The 15,320-nt window shown below is 38.3% G+C and overlaps 1 protein-coding gene across 1 annotated transcript; it reads left to right on the forward strand.

Annotated features, from left to right (window-relative positions):
- Positions 1-129: 129 nt before the first annotated feature.
- LOC106410276 (callose synthase 9) lies at positions 130-13,830 on the forward strand. Its single transcript, XM_048759383.1, has 52 exons — positions 130-363; positions 658-869; positions 937-1,034; positions 1,128-1,282; positions 1,389-1,485; positions 1,583-1,693; positions 1,780-1,905; positions 1,980-2,069; positions 2,379-2,476; positions 2,551-2,668; positions 2,816-2,959; positions 3,437-3,513; positions 3,586-3,664; positions 3,981-4,103; positions 4,287-4,392; positions 4,480-4,603; positions 4,721-4,910; positions 5,001-5,053; positions 5,291-5,351; positions 5,694-5,775; positions 6,051-6,100; positions 6,350-6,436; positions 6,537-6,622; positions 6,728-6,749; positions 6,871-6,965; positions 7,075-7,156; positions 7,296-7,453; positions 7,539-7,659; positions 7,843-7,940; positions 8,032-8,122; positions 8,208-8,368; positions 8,456-8,565; positions 8,693-8,824; positions 8,944-9,012; positions 9,091-9,268; positions 9,356-9,470; positions 9,635-9,754; positions 10,009-10,130; positions 10,211-10,294; positions 10,380-10,492; positions 10,587-10,639; positions 10,712-10,888; positions 11,170-11,217; positions 11,304-11,462; positions 11,748-11,861; positions 11,933-12,021; positions 12,130-12,288; positions 12,367-12,469; positions 12,573-12,692; positions 13,016-13,066; positions 13,162-13,344; positions 13,423-13,830. The coding sequence occupies exons 2-52, from the start codon at positions 665-667 to the stop codon at positions 13,657-13,659; spliced, it is 5,724 nt and encodes a 1,907-aa protein (XP_048615340.1). The 5' UTR covers positions 130-363; positions 658-664; the 3' UTR covers positions 13,660-13,830.
- The last annotated feature ends 1,490 nt before the right edge of the window (positions 13,831-15,320 follow it).

Consider the following 15,320-nt stretch of genomic DNA (forward strand, 5'->3'; position numbering starts at 1 on the left):
ATCAAGCGCCGGATCGGGTCAAGTCAAGTCGGGTTGAAATCAGGACTAAACCGGTTTTGACCGAGAGAGTTATTAAAATAGATCTATCTGAGATTTAGCCGGTTTAATCCAACGCGGTTCACTGACTTTCCTTTTTTTCTTGTTTTCAACACGCTTATTTAAAAAGTTAAAACATCGCTTCCTTCGTTGTGATGGTTTTGGCTTAAACAAAAACAAAAAGAAAATCCCTAAAAGTACTTTTGAATTCGAATCAAATCCGAAAGAGAGAGAGAGACGAGAGAGTTAGCATTCACCATTGTGACGCTGATTCTTCCATGACTGATCCGATTCTCCCCAAACTCCATATCTAGGGTTTCTAAATCGGTAACTCCCGCCTCTAAATTTGACCTGTTTGGTTCATTTTTCGTTGGTTTAACTTGTCTCGATCCTCGACGAAGCTCAGATTCGAGATCCCATAATTGCTCGTTGATTTAAAACTAGTCAAATCGTTTCGTTTGTTCTCTATATAACTCACGGTCTGTAAATTTGCATTGTCCGTTACGGCTAGGTTCACTTGTCCGAATCTGTTTTATTACATCGTTCCACTTGCTGTTTTCGCTTTCCATGGGTTTTTTTTTATTTGATTCTAAAGCTGCTGAGATTTGCTCACCTTTGTAGGTAGAAAATGTCTCGAGCGGAGTCGTCGTGGGAGCGGCTTGTAAATGCTGCGTTACAGAGGGATAGAGCAGGAGGAGGTTCTGGTGGTGGTCCTGGCCAGGGAAGTCTTATGGAGTATGTCCCTTCATCTCTGGCTAACAACAGGGACATAGATGCTATTCTGAGAGCTGCTGATGAGCTCCAAGATGAAGATCCCAGCATCGCTAGGATCTGTAAGCTTTCTCTTGCTTTCATTTCCCCACTGGTTGTGATCTTGTTAACGTTTTTTTTTTGGTGCAGTGTGTGAGCATGCTTACTCGCTGGCGCAGAATCTTGACCCTAACAGTGAAGGCAGAGGCGTGTTGCAGTTTAAAACCGGGTTGATGTCCGTTGTTAAGGTATGGTTCCCTTCTCTTCTTCTTCTTCTGCTTGTTTGATTTTTTTACAAGGTTTTGCATTCTAATGCATTGTTCTGGCTTGGTGTGTTTCAGCAAAAGTTAGCGAAAAGAGAGGTTGGGACGATAGATAGAAGTCAGGATATTAAACGGCTGCAAGACTTCTACAGGCTGTACAGAGAGAAGAACAACGTTGACACGTTGAAGGAGGATGAAAAGCAGCTCCGTGAGTCTGGGGTTTTCACTAAAGAGTACGTGAATCTCTGAATTTTCTATTTTGGCTAATAATTGTTAGAACCCAAAAACTTTACTCAGGTATCTTATTTGTTGTCTAAACGGTTTGATATTGGCTACCAGGATGGAGCGAAAAACATTGAGAAGGAAGAGAGTGTTTGCTACCCTTAAAGTTCTCGGGAATGTGTTGGAGCAGGTTGCGAAAGAGATTCCTGATGAGGTTGTGTATTTTTCCTCCTATTACTCAAAATTTTTTTTTTTTGTCAAAGTAGATCTGTATAATGCAGCTCATAATCATCTATTTTGTGTGTCAACAGCTGAAGCATGTTATTGATTCTGATGCTGCAATGAGTGAGGATACAATTGCTTACAACATCATTCCTCTGGATGCTCCTGTCACGACTAATGCCACTACGTCTTTCCCTGAGGTGAGATAATTTTTCTATTTTCCACAATCCACATGCGTGTATTGTATGCGGTTTGTCTTGATTTGATGACAATAAAATTTGAGCAGGTGCAAGCAGCAGTTGCAGCGTTGAAGTATTTTCCAGGCCTGCCAAAATTGCCTGCTGATTTTCCCATTCCCGCGACGAGGAATGCTGATATGCTTGATTTTCTCCACTACATATTTGGGTTCCAGGTTTGTCTATCTGAGACGCTTCTTTTGAGTATTAGAGAATGATCTTTCTAATATATCAATTCTTATGGCCGCAGAAAGACAGTGTCTCCAATCAGCGTGAACATATAGTTCTTCTTCTTGCTAATGAGCAATCCCGCCTTAACATTCCTGAAGAAAGAGAACCTGTAAGTACCAAAGCTTATTTGATTTTCATATGATCAGTTTCGCCGAAGTTTCTGGATTATAAGTAGGCTATTCATGATTTTGGCTCTGTTCTTCTTGTTATAGCGAAAACTTCTTATTGATTGTTCTTTGTGTGGACTTCTAGTTGACAAAGCTTAAAAGTGAAGTATCTTAAATGTTCATTCTAGAAACTTATGCTAGTGATTGTGCAGTGAATATGATTTTAGCTTGTTTTGCCGCTATATTTAGAAAGCAGTGAATTGCATTTTTAGATCTCATGGATATTTTTTTTTTCTCTTGTACTCTCGCAGAAACTGGACGACGCTGCAGTACGTAAGGTCTTTCTGAAGTCCCTAGATAACTACATTAAGTGGTGTGATTACCTTTGCATTCAGCCTGCATGGAGCAAGTAAATTATCCCCTCTTCCTTGTCTTTTACTGCTACCACTCTTGCTTTCTCACTTCAATTTTTGTAAGATGCAGTTTAGAGACCATCAGTGAAGAAAAGAGACTGCTATTCCTCTCTTTGTATTTCCTGATTTGGGGCGAAGCTGCTAACATACGGTTTCTTCCAGAATGTTTGTGCTACATATTCCACCACGTAAGTCTCTAGTGTCTCACTGTCTCATCCATGATTCTGTTCTTATATGAATCGCCTAACTTTCTGAATTGGTACTAGTACTTTGGTAATTTTACTATAATATGTGGTCAGTTGATATTAATTGTTCATGCTGAATACTTTCTGTAGATGGTAAGAGAAATGGATGAGATCTTACGCCAGCAGGTTGCTCGCCCTGCTGAGAGCTGTATGCCAGTGGATAGTCGTGGCTCTGATGATGGTGTATCATTCCTTGATCATGTCATTGCTCCACTGTATGGAGTTGTATCGGCAGTATGTTCTCTAAATATTCTTTCTCTCCTGGACTTTAGGGAGTTTCATTTCTCTGTTCTCTTCTTGATTACTGTTGTAGTATTTTATTTGATCCCACATTACTGCTTCTTAATAGAGAAACCTACATTAAAAAACTTTCCTAATCTGCTCCGTCGCTAGTTTTGTAGGCTTATGATTGGGTTTGTTATCTACTACTGTTTTAGCTGGGATACTTGGAATATTTATATCACTCTTTTGGTCATTAAACATATTGAATTTTGTTTTATCGTGTTACTTGAGGTGGTTATTAGATCTTTTCCTATTCATTCAAGGTGTGGACATATGTTTCATAGCATGTATATTCGTAGATATAATCAGTGGTAGTTGGTTTTCAATTCAAATGTCCTGTAAAAAGATGATTCTGCTTTCTCATGTATGAATATTCCTTTTAGAACTGTGTTGTTGGTTTTGATATAATAGTCATGTTGCTCTGTGCAGGAAGCTTTTAACAATGACAATGGCCGAGCACCTCATTCAGCTTGGAGAAACTATGATGACTTCAATGAGTATTTCTGGTAAATTTTTAATATCTTTCTCAATTGGCTTAATTTTCTTCTCTCTGTTCGCTGACGGGTTTGATTTTCCAGGTCGCTTCACTCCTTCGAGCTTGGTTGGCCATGGCGAACGAGTTCATCTTTTTTCCAGAAACCTATACCGAGAAAAAAGGTCTGCAATGGCCCCTCATAGTAGTGATTTTGTATTCATACTTGTTGTTGCTTCTTTGGTGAGACGAACATCAAATGAAAAAATTATAGCTCCTAGATCATGTGTTAGAGGTTGATCTTGAAGTTATGTTGGCATGTTTAGTCTTTCTATTGTATTCATTTACTTTACTCGTTAGTTAAGAGGTTCATAATTTTTTATTTTATCTTAAGAAGTTGAGGTTCAGTCTGGTTGTGTGCTTCGTTTAAGATCTAGATACAGACTTCTTTTTTCCCACATATGCGTATCTGATGTTAATATACTGGTTTTATCCTTGCAGTACGACCTTCAAACCGGTAGGGCAACGCATCGAGGAAAGACTTCATTCGTTGAGCACCGGACATTTTTGCATCTTTACCACAGCTTCCATCGGCTATGGATATTCCTAGCTATGATGTTTCAGGTTTGTAATCCCTTCTCTGGTTCCCTTTATTGTTGTAGTTTTTCTCTGTGTTCCTTAGAAAATCTTTGTTTGACGTTAAGGACGTTTGGTTGTGACGTATTCTTTCACTATCATGGGTCGTATGAATGTTATTATGTCGATAAAGGTTCTCCTGCTACTGCACTCTAACAGACTTCTTTACAGGCACTAGCTATTATTGCGTTCAACAAAAACGACATTTACTCCAGGAAGACTTTGCGTGAAATTCTCAGCCTGGGTCCGACTTTCGTTGTGATGAAGTTTTCTGAGAGTCAGTATTAAGCCTGATACTCTTTACTTTATTTTCTTTATCAATATTGTGATTTGGTGAAGAAAAAACTTGTGCTTGATGTTATAGGTGTTCTGGATGTCATCATGATGTATGGTGCTTATTCTACGACAAGACGGCTGGCTGTTTCTCGCATTTTTCTCCGCTTCATCTGGTTTAGCCTTGCTTCCATCGTCATATCCTTCCTCTATGTGTATGTGAAACTTCAGTTATTGAACTGTCCTTTTTCATATTGCTTTTGCATATTTTCCTTTTTTTGGGGTAGTTTTACATTCCCTTGTTTGATAGTTTTGTGTGTGTGTGTGTGCAGGAAAGCACTTCAAGAAGATAGTAACCCAAATTCCAACTCAGTCATGTTCAAGTTTTATGTGATTCTCATAGCCATCTATGGTGGTGTTCAGTTGTTTTTGAGTATCCTGATGCGTTTCCCAACTTGTCACAACATTGCTAATAAATGTGATCGCTGGCCTGTGATTCGATTCTTTAAGTGGATGCGCCAGGTTTGTACATCATCTTTCTCTTTCGTTCTTCATGCATAATATCTGGATCATTAGTAACAATCTCTGATGCTTACTTGATTGTATTTTCAGGAGAGACACTATGTTGGCCGTGGCATGTATGAAAAGACATCCGATTTCATAAAGTAACGTCTCCATCTTATCTTTGTTACTTTCTTTTAGTTACTTATTTTTAGTTATCTGTATTCTCTGGACTTCAAAAGTTGTTCTAGCTTATATTTGGTACTGAAAATATTTGAACTCTGTTTCTGACTTGTTTGCGAGAAGCAGAGAGATACTTGTTTAATTGATGCTGACAGCTCGTATGGTCTTTTGTGTTTTAAAGGGTAAAGGTTGTTCTAAGCCACTCTTGTATGACGCAGGTACTTGCTGTTTTGGCTTGTCGTTCTGTCTGCCAAGTTCTCCTTTGCGTACTTTCTCCAGGTTGGTTCTTTTGATAGGAAGTATAATTGTGATGTGTTGATAGTTGTACTGAAGATTGTGGTTATACGTGAAATATACATATTTTACATCATAGATTACCACTTATTTACTGAAAATTGTTTCTCTGTGTTCAATTGCTCTCAATTTGTACAGTGAACTCTTAAAGTTGGAAGTAGTTTTATGGGTGCTGGCATGCTGTTACTTTATACATAATTTTTCTGTTCATTGCGATCTCTTGTAGACAATTCCTGAAGTAATTATTAGAGAAACATCACAAAGATACTTCGTTTGGCAGTTTAAGTGTGACTCGGAGTTATATCTCTCTTGCTGATGAATTTGCAGATTGAGCCGCTCGTTGGTCCAACAAGGATGATAGTCAAACAGGATAACATTCAGTACTCGTGGCATGATTTGGTGTCAAGAAGTAAGTATTGGATTGTGGTAGTACTCGAGGATGCTTAATTTTTTTGTAAGCTTAGTTACTTGAATGATTGTGGTGTAATATGTTACTTCTCTCTGGAATCATAAACCTGTGCTTCTCTGCAGTATATGATATCAAAGTCGAACTCTAGAAGTAGCCCTTCTTGGGATGTTACTAGCTCTACTATTTAGTTTCTTGCTGATAACTGTACTGAGAACCTCAAAAGTATCATTCTTCTGTAAGATTCTCATACTCTAATATTTCTTATCTGGATGCAGACAACTACAACGCTCTGACTGTTGCCAGTTTATGGGCTCCTGTCGTCGCTGTAAGTTCAATGGTCTTTACATGAGGGTAGGCACTTTTGTTGTTCTAGGTTTTGTTGGGAGCAATCAGTGAATCAAGACGTAGTCGTTTCTAGAGACCACTCCAGTTTTGGAGGATTTTGTTAAAAACTATTTCAGAAATCTTGGTGGAGACTTGGAGTTTGTTCTGGCTAGGATGAATGCTGTCACTGGGGGGTTCACAGTAGAGTTTTCCTTCATTGTATAGTAACTTTCTCTTTCATATAATGCAGATCTACCTGTTAGACATCCATATATTCTACACCATTGTCTCTGCCTTTTTGGGTTTCTTGCTCGGTGCGAGAGATCGTTTGGGGGAGGTAAGTGTGTTACATTTCCTGTCAAAGTTAAGATATATAAATCTGTTACTACACTGTCTGTAAGAGGGTATGTCCTTACGTTGCCTTGCAATTTTCACAGATAAGATCTTTGGAAGCCATTCACAAACAGTTTGAGGAGTTTCCAGGGGCCTTCATGAGGGCTCTTCATGTCCCTATTACTAATCGGTTAGATTCCTTTCCATCTGTCTTCTAAGAAGTTCAGTTTACCTGCACGTCTCCTTTTATCTTTATTAAATATTGGTATTTTCTATAATTCAAAATCATGTGCAGGACGTCTGATCCTTCTCACCAGGTACCTGTTGACCTGTTTTACGTTTATGAACCACTACTTTCCTAGATGAACGTATGGTATATCATGTTAGTTTGCTTCTCACGTTTGTTGCTCATATCTGCATGTGATTATCAATGCGAAGGCTGCGGATAAGAATAAAGTAGACGCAGCACACTTTGCTCCGTTCTGGAACCAAATAATAAAATGTCTACGAGAGGAAGACTACATCACTGATTTGTAAGTGCTTTATGCTTTTCGGTAACTAATCTGTGTGCCTAATGTTCGTAGCTTCGGCTTTTTATAGTTTCCTTTTAACCCATATTTCTCGTTTGGAACAACTTTCTAGTGAGATGGACTTACTCCTGATGCCCAAGAATTCTGGTAGGCTCCAATTGGTTCAGTGGCCACTTTTTCTTCTATCCAGCAAGGTGAGTTTGTTACTTTACCTGCTTCTGTATTTCAATTCAACGTTTTATTGTGGCTATCTGGTTATCCTCGTTTCTTTCCGTAAAAAACGCATATGACGTCATTGCTTCGTGACTATTAATCTCCTATAATTTGCTGTAGATATTGTTGGCCAAAGAGATTGCCGCTGAGAGTAATACACAAGAGGAGATAATAGAGAGAATCGAGAGGGATGACTACATGAAGTATGCTGTTGAGGAAGTGTATCACACTCTCAAGCTTGTCCTAATGGAGACTCTGGAAGCCGAGGGGAGGATGTGGTAATGTATTTTTAAGTACTAAATTTACTTGGACAGGTTTTTGCTGGATAAAAGAATGATATGTCTTGTCTTGTAAATTTTGTAGGGTGGAAAGAATCTACGAAGATATCCAGGCCAGTATAAAGGATCGGAAGATACATCACGATTTTCAGTTGAACAAACTCTCCCTTGTTATCACTAGAGTGACTGCACTCTTGGGAATTCTGGTCAGTAATCTTTTTATAGAACGGCTCGCTCTTAGTTTGTATTGAAGTTGTAATCTTCATGATGGTGAAAGTTACATAATTGTGAATTGTAGACGTCCCTTATTAGTGGGAGAATATTGCCGTAGTTTCTTGTATGTTATCAATTAGATGGAGTTTTATGTTCTTTCTTTTTTTCTTGAACAGAAAGAAAATGAAACACCGGAGCATGCGAAAGGGGCTATCAAAGCACTTCAGGATCTCTACGATGTCATGCGGCTTGACATATTGACTTTTAATATGAGGTACATACAAAGTCGATGATTTGGCTGCGTTTTGTGTAAAACCCAGTGTGCCTTGGTCTTCTTTGTTTAATAAACATATGTTGCTGTGTAGGGGTCAGTATGAAACGTGGAACATCTTAACTCAAGCCTGGAATGAAGGTCGGCTTTTTACAAAGTTGAAATGGCCTAAAGATCCCGAGCTGGTATGATGATGATATTTTTTTTATCAAAGGCTATACTTACACTCACTTATATTCTGTCAGTCTGATAATTCTCAATGGTTTGCAGAAAGCTTTAGTCAAAAGACTGTACTCTCTGTTTACTATCAAAGATTCTGCTGCGCACGTTCCTAGAAACCTCGAGGCAAGACGCAGACTGCAATTCTTCACCAATTCGCTTTTCATGGATGTGCCTCCACCAAAGTCTGTGGACAAGATGTTATCCTTCAGGTATTTCTTTCTTTCTCCGTACTTCCATCATTTTATCAAAACAAGTTTCTCACAAGCTTACTATCTTCCTTTGAACTGTATTTTCAGTGTCTTCACTCCATATTATTCTGAGGTTGTGCTATACAGCATGGCCGAACTCACTAAGAGAAATGAGGATGGGATATCAATCTTGTTTTACCTTCAGAAAATTTATCCAGGTATATTTTGCGAATTCCTTAATATGATTAGTGACATTTGCCTAGCTTTTTATGTTTCTTATTAGTAAGTTACTTCTGTAATGAATAGGTGCCTAATATTTTCTCATTGACATCTGATTTGTCGCAGATGAGTGGAAAAATTTTCTTGCACGAATAGGACAAGATGAAAATGCATTAGAAGGTGATCTACGTAATGAGAGAGACATACTTGAACTTAGGTTTTGGGCTTCTTACCGTGGACAGACGTTAGCTAGAACAGGTAAGTAAAAAAATCACTACACCTTCTTTCTATCAAGTCAATAGCCGTAACTTTCCGCTGTTCCCTTGCATATATTTTCAGTGCTTTTCTTTACGTGTTATCTGACGTTGTATATGCAGTTCGCGGGATGATGTATTATAGGAAAGCTCTCATGCTGCAGTCTTATTTGGAAAGAAAGGCTGGTAGAGGTAAGAGGCTATAAGAGCTTTCTGTAGATATATTTGTTTTGGTCAAGCTTTTCCTTACGGCTATCTAACTTATTGCAGACGGAGAGTCGACGCCTTTTGGTAATGACGCGACGGATGCTGAAGGATTTGAGTTATCTCCTGAAGCAAGGGCCCAAGCTGATTTAAAGTTTACATATGTTGTCACATGCCAAATATATGGAAGACAGAAGGAAGATCAGAAACCCGAAGCTGCTGACATTGCATTGCTAATGCAAAGGTAAGAAGACATCTCAATCTCAGGTTTAGAGCTTCTGTTATATATATTGTACAGATTACAAGCTAGTCTCTTTCGTTCGATTGTCAGAAATGAAGCCCTTCGCATTGCTTATATCGATGTTGTTGATACTCCGAAAGAGGGTAAATCTCATACAGAATATTATTCAAAGCTTGTGAAGGCGGACATCAGTGGAAAGGATAAGGTAAACTGTGATCATCTGTGAAACCATTCACGAGTCTAGTATTCTTGTGTCCTTATGGGTAAACTATGATTGCACTGTAAAGTGAATTGGCATTTTCTTTCCCCTTCTTTGTTTTATTATTTTGTTATATGGAATTCCCACTTTGAGTTTTTCTTGTTGTACAGGAAATTTACTCTATAAGGTTGCCTGGGGACCCAAAACTTGGCGAAGGCAAACCTGAGAATCAAAACCACGCCATTGTGTTTACTCGCGGAAATGCTGTCCAGACTATTGATATGAATCAGGTCAGTATGTGGCATTTTCTTTGTTTAAAGGGCTTCTTACGAGATCTTCTGGGGGGGTTTATTATATTTAAGGTTTACTGGAGAGTTCAATTTAGTAAATTAGATGTATAAGCTTTGTAACGAGTATTTTGAAAACAGTTTGGAGTTGGGCATTTAATCATATGTACTTTACATTCTTTACGTGAGAGCTAAATGCATCTCCAGTCTGTGGCATCGGTTAGTTATTTTAACATCTATTTTTCGTTATTTGTTAGGACAATTACTTTGAAGAAGCCTTGAAGATGAGAAATCTCTTGGAGGAATTCGATCCGAACCGGGGCCATGGAATTCGACCACCCACCATTCTTGGAGTTAGGGAACATGTATTCACTGGAAGGTGTGTGAGCCAGACATATGTGTATCTTTGTTCGAGTTTCATATATTTCATCTTAAATAATTGTTTGTGACAATATGCAGTGTCTCCTCCTTGGCGTCTTTCATGTCCAATCAAGAAACTAGCTTTGTAACTCTTGGTCAGCGAGTATTGGCGAAACCCCTGAAGTAAGCTTACTACCAGTAAATTTATTTTTCTTATGAAGCATTTGATCTCATAAGGAATCCTTGTTCTGTCATTTCTATATTCCAGGATTCGCATGCATTATGGTCATCCAGATGTCTTTGACAGAGTTTTCCATATTACACGTGGTGGTATCAGCAAGGCCTCTCGGGTCATTAATATTAGTGAAGATATTTTTGCTGGTAAAGTCGATTCGTTAATTGAAAATATGGAATGTGGTTGAGCAATTTTAGTCATTTTTCCACATTTGATTAATGTTGATGCTATGATATTCAGGTTTTAACTCAACTCTACGTCAAGGGAATATCACTCATCATGAGTATATTCAGGTCCGTTATTTTCTCAACTTCTTACAAATAGAATGATAAACTACCATATATATTTATTAATTTTATCTACAGGTGGGCAAAGGGCGCGATGTGGGGCTCAATCAAATAGCTCTGTTTGAAGGGAAGGTTGCCGGTGGGAATGGTGAACAGGTTCTTAGTCGGGATGTATACAGACTTGGCCAGCTCCTTGATTTCTTCCGGATGATGTCATTCTACTTTACAACTGTTGGCTTCTACTTCTGTACAATGGTATGTGAACCCTCAAATGATTCATAGTGCTGTTGTTTGCCTCATCAAAGTTAAATACCTGCAACCAGAACGTTAACCTTTTAGTTAAAGCACTCTTAGTGTCATGGTATCTCTCATTTAGCTGTCAACTCTATAAAAGAAGTCTTCCATCATCATTTTTCGTGGATCACTTTATTTTTCGTAACCTATATCTGAGCTGTTACTGATAAGTTCCAAGTTTCTTCGAGTATGGTTTCCTGGAACTAATGCTGATGAATTGACATTTACGTGGCCTCTTGCAGTTGACGGTGCTTACTGTATACATTTTCTTATATGGGAGATTATACCTGGTAAGCATGGTTACCTAGATTTGGTTATGACGCATATGCTATCTTCATGGCTTATTAGACCCCTACTTGTGTTTGATTTTTGATAGGCACTTTCTGGAGTTGGGGCTACTATTCGGGAAAGAGCTATTCTTCTGGACGATACTGCGCTTAGCGCCGCTCTCAATGCTCAGTTTCTGTTTCAGATTGGTGTTTTCACTGCTGTGCCGATGATTTTGGGCTTCATTTTGGAACAGGGTTTTCTCCAGGTACTAATTGTTATGCCACGTTTTTGTGAGATATGATTGATAGTGGTGAAGCGTGTGTTTAAAAGTTCCTTGGAGACTGACATATACTCTGATTTAACTCGTTCATTTACTTGAATATCTACTGTGCTTATATTTGATTATTAGTTGCCTTATGGTAACAGATTCACAGGTTTTGTTCTTGTGTTCTGTACTAGTGTTTTGAATTATCTAAAACCTGATCCTACTGGATATTATGCGCATTTAGTCGTTTGTGAAAATGAACTATCTACTTCTTTCATTGTGTAGGCCATTGTCAGTTTCACAACGATGCAGTTTCAGCTATGTACCATCTTCTTCACATTCTCTCTTGGCACAAGAACCCATTATTTTGGACGGACAATTCTTCATGGTGGCGCTAGGGTATATTCTTATCATCGGCTCTTCAATCTCTCTATATTGTCTGGAATGTGATAAAAAGTGTTTGTCAACAGTACCAAGCCACTGGAAGAGGATTTGTCGTCAAGCACATCAAGTTTTCCGAAAACTACCGTCTCTACTCCAGAAGCCATTTCATCAAAGCGTACGTCTCCCGCATACTCTGTTTCATATGTGCATATATTTCTTATGTATACCTGTTTAGCCATAGTAACGGATAGTCAACTCATTCTTATGCTTTGTTCTTCTTCAGGATGGAAGTTATTCTCCTACTGGTCGTCTACCTAGCGTATGGAAACGATGAGGCTGGTGCTGTTTCCTACATTCTCCTGACGGTTAGCAGCTGGTTCTTGGTAGTCTCTTGGCTTTTTGCTCCGTACCTGTTCAACCCTGCTGGGTTTGAGTGGCAGAAGTAAGTAGTGCTGTCTCTTTTATGTTATGTTGAGCAACATGTTCTTTCAGTGACCAAAGATTATTCTTCTTTTTTCAGAGTCGTGGAGGACTTCAAAGAATGGACAAACTGGCTCTTTTACAGAGGTGGAATCGGTGTGAAAGGAGGTGAGAGCTGGGAAGCATGGTGGGAAGAAGAAATAGTAAGACTCTATTTCCCAGCAAATACCCTTTTTTTTTTTGCTTGTCCGCCTTTTAGTTTTTCTACTTATTTGGCAAATAATAATTGTCACTGTGCATCAACAGTCTCACATTCGGACCTTGAGCGGGAGGATAGTGGAGACTATTTTAAGTCTACGATTCTTTATCTTCCAGTATGGTATTGTCTACAAACTGAACCTGCAAGGATCAGATACATCAATTGCGGTACAGTGTTTCCCTTTCTCTACACTTACGCATATCATAGTTCGCTGGTTTTGTGCTATAATAAATGCCTTTCCCACGTCTTGCTATGTGGTATATTTGGAACAATAGTCGATATAATGATCCCTGTTCATGATTCATATCTATACCAATACCATCTGATAATCACTTGTTAGGATATAAAGGTTATAATTTGTCAGATTTGGGGTTTGATGATGTTTTGAATGTGTGGAGTATGACCTGGCTGGTGGGATTAGATATAGGATTTATATGATCTTTTACTGTTAGCGCAGATGCTTAATAATATAGTATTTATACATCTGCAGGTGTATGGCTGGTCATGGGCTGCATTTGCGATGCTTATTGTTCTTTTCAAGGTTGGTTTATTCAACTTCACGCTTCATTTACCAATAACCTTTGTTCTCTGAGTAAATTGCATAACCTGGTTCTGATAATCTTCATTTTTCCTTAGGTCTTTACCTTCAGTCAGAAGATGTCTGTCAACTTCCAGCTCGTTCTTAGGTTTATACAAGGCGTTTCCTTATTGATGGCTCTAGCCGGTATAGTCGTTGCGATCGTGCTCACAGACTTATCAGTGACGGACATATTCGCCAGCATATTGGCATTTATACCGACAGGATGGGGAATCCTCTCTGTAAGTTTCTTTTCTCACCAGTTTCTAATCACTGCAGAGTCCAGTTTTAACAATGTGATAATCTCTCTTTGTTTTTAGATTGCGTGTGCTTGGAAGCCGGTGATTAAGCGACTTGGGATGTGGAAATCAGTACGGTCCCTAGCTAGGCTGTTTGATGCAGGAATGGGAATGCTAATCTTCCTTCCCGTTGCGCTCTGCTCGTGGTTCCCGTTCGTCTCGACCTTCCAGACACGTATGATGTTCAACCAAGCTTTCAGTCGTGGTCTCGAGATCTCCCTCATCCTCGCTGGAAACAATCCCAACTCTGGCCTTTGAAAATCTTTTCTTATTAGCTCTATGCCTTTTTGTTGAAATACTGATTCTATCTATTTATGTGTGTTTATTGAGTGTAGTAGAAACTGATGAGAGCCTATTTGTAACTTTTTAGGCATTTTAAAGACTTTGTAATGCTTATTTGTTTCTAGATTCAGTGCATTTTGCAAGTCAGACTATTGTGTTATTTCCTTGCTTCATAAAAACTTAGTTGTAGCATGTGATGTGAAATTAGGTGTTCGATTATAAACACATGAAGGCCCTGATCGTTTGCTAGTCGCCAGCGTCAGCGACCAGAGTCGGCCACTAGCGGTTTGATGCCGCTGGTAGTTGTTCGTTTCAAGGTATCGCAGCGGTTGTCACTGAGTTGTCTGTTTCCATGTCACGTGGTTGATCGCAGCTCAACTGCGGTTGTCGCTGTATTGTTCGTTTCGATATCGCTTGCGACCAAAAAATATGATTAGAGTTATTTATATTTTTTAAAATTTTGGTTTAGTAACTCAATTTTTATTTTTAATTTATATTGTATCTTGTACATAAAACTATATTGATAAACTAAACATAAAATAAATTTTTAAAAATTCAAAGTCAGGAACTAATAAATAAAAATCAGTACAAATCTAAATCAAATAAACTAATTAGTTAATCGATATCCTCTACTCAACTCAATAGTAATATGATCATGTAAACCTTCCATGACTCTATCACCGGTAAGCTCATATGGAATATGTCCACCATGATCATCATCATCTTCTTCTTCATCTTCATCTTTTTCTTCTTCATCATTATCACTGTGTGTATGATATTCTTCTCTTCTCTGCCGCACAAAATCATTATCTTCTCGATGTGAATCACGTATGAAGTTGTGTAGAGCCATTGTTGCCGTTACTAGCTTTATTCATTTGATCAAACCATACCTTGGATGCCTACGGTCAAGAATTCTCCATTTTGATTTTCATACTCCAAATATCCGTTCAATCACTGATTGCAAGCTTGAATGTATCCGGTTAAACACCTCTCAACTGTTCGTTGGCGGTCCTCTTCTGGTTATTTGATCGAGATGATACCGAATTCTGCGATACGGATCAAGATACCATGTTTTTGTGGGATATCCCACATCAACCAAATAGTACTTTCCATTTGGCGAATGTGAAAAAAGGGCTTGTTCCTCCCACAGTAAGTCAATACCTTTGTGATGATGAATGGCATGTGTGATTATGATTAGCTCAGTTGTCTTTTTCAATTATTTTATTTATTTCCTCAAGTCCTTTTCCTCTTCTTCAAACACTCAGATCAATCCATCATCAAGCTCTTGAAGAAATAAATGCCTAGTAAACAAATAACATTGCTACATAAAAAGATAGAGAATATAGCAAACTCTGTAAAAATATATAGAATATCATGATCAATTTTTTTCCCTGGTCAATTTCTTGATTTCACATGTTCTTGTAATCATCTCACATAAAATCCCACAATATAATACATACACACACACCTTATTTTGTTACTATATAATGTCTTTGTTGTTCTGCATGATAAAATTTTATGTTTAATCCAGCTCTCGCGATACATTTTTAATTAGAAAACACTGATGTTAGTTCTTATGCTGATTTTATGTTATTACAATTATAAAATATTAAATAAAAATTATATAATTGAATAAT

Source organism: Brassica napus, chromosome C5 (assembly GCF_020379485.1).
Source record: "Brassica napus cultivar Da-Ae chromosome C5, Da-Ae, whole genome shotgun sequence".
In the NCBI taxonomy this organism is placed as follows: Eukaryota; Viridiplantae; Streptophyta; class Magnoliopsida; order Brassicales; family Brassicaceae; genus Brassica; species Brassica napus.

Bases quoted from the DNA above. Each gene is read 5' to 3' on its own strand.
- LOC106410276 (XM_048759383.1), top strand. From the start codon at position 665: ATGTCTCGAGCGGAGTCGTCGTGGGAGCGGCTTGTAAATGCTGCGTTA. The intron at 2,070-2,378 runs GTAAGTACCAAA...GTACTCTCGCAG, and splicing joins TTCCTGAAGAAAGAGAACCT to AAACTGGACGACGCTGCAGT. The intron at 9,755-10,008 runs GTCAGTATGTGG...GTTATTTGTTAG, and splicing joins AGACTATTGATATGAATCAG to GACAATTACTTTGAAGAAGC.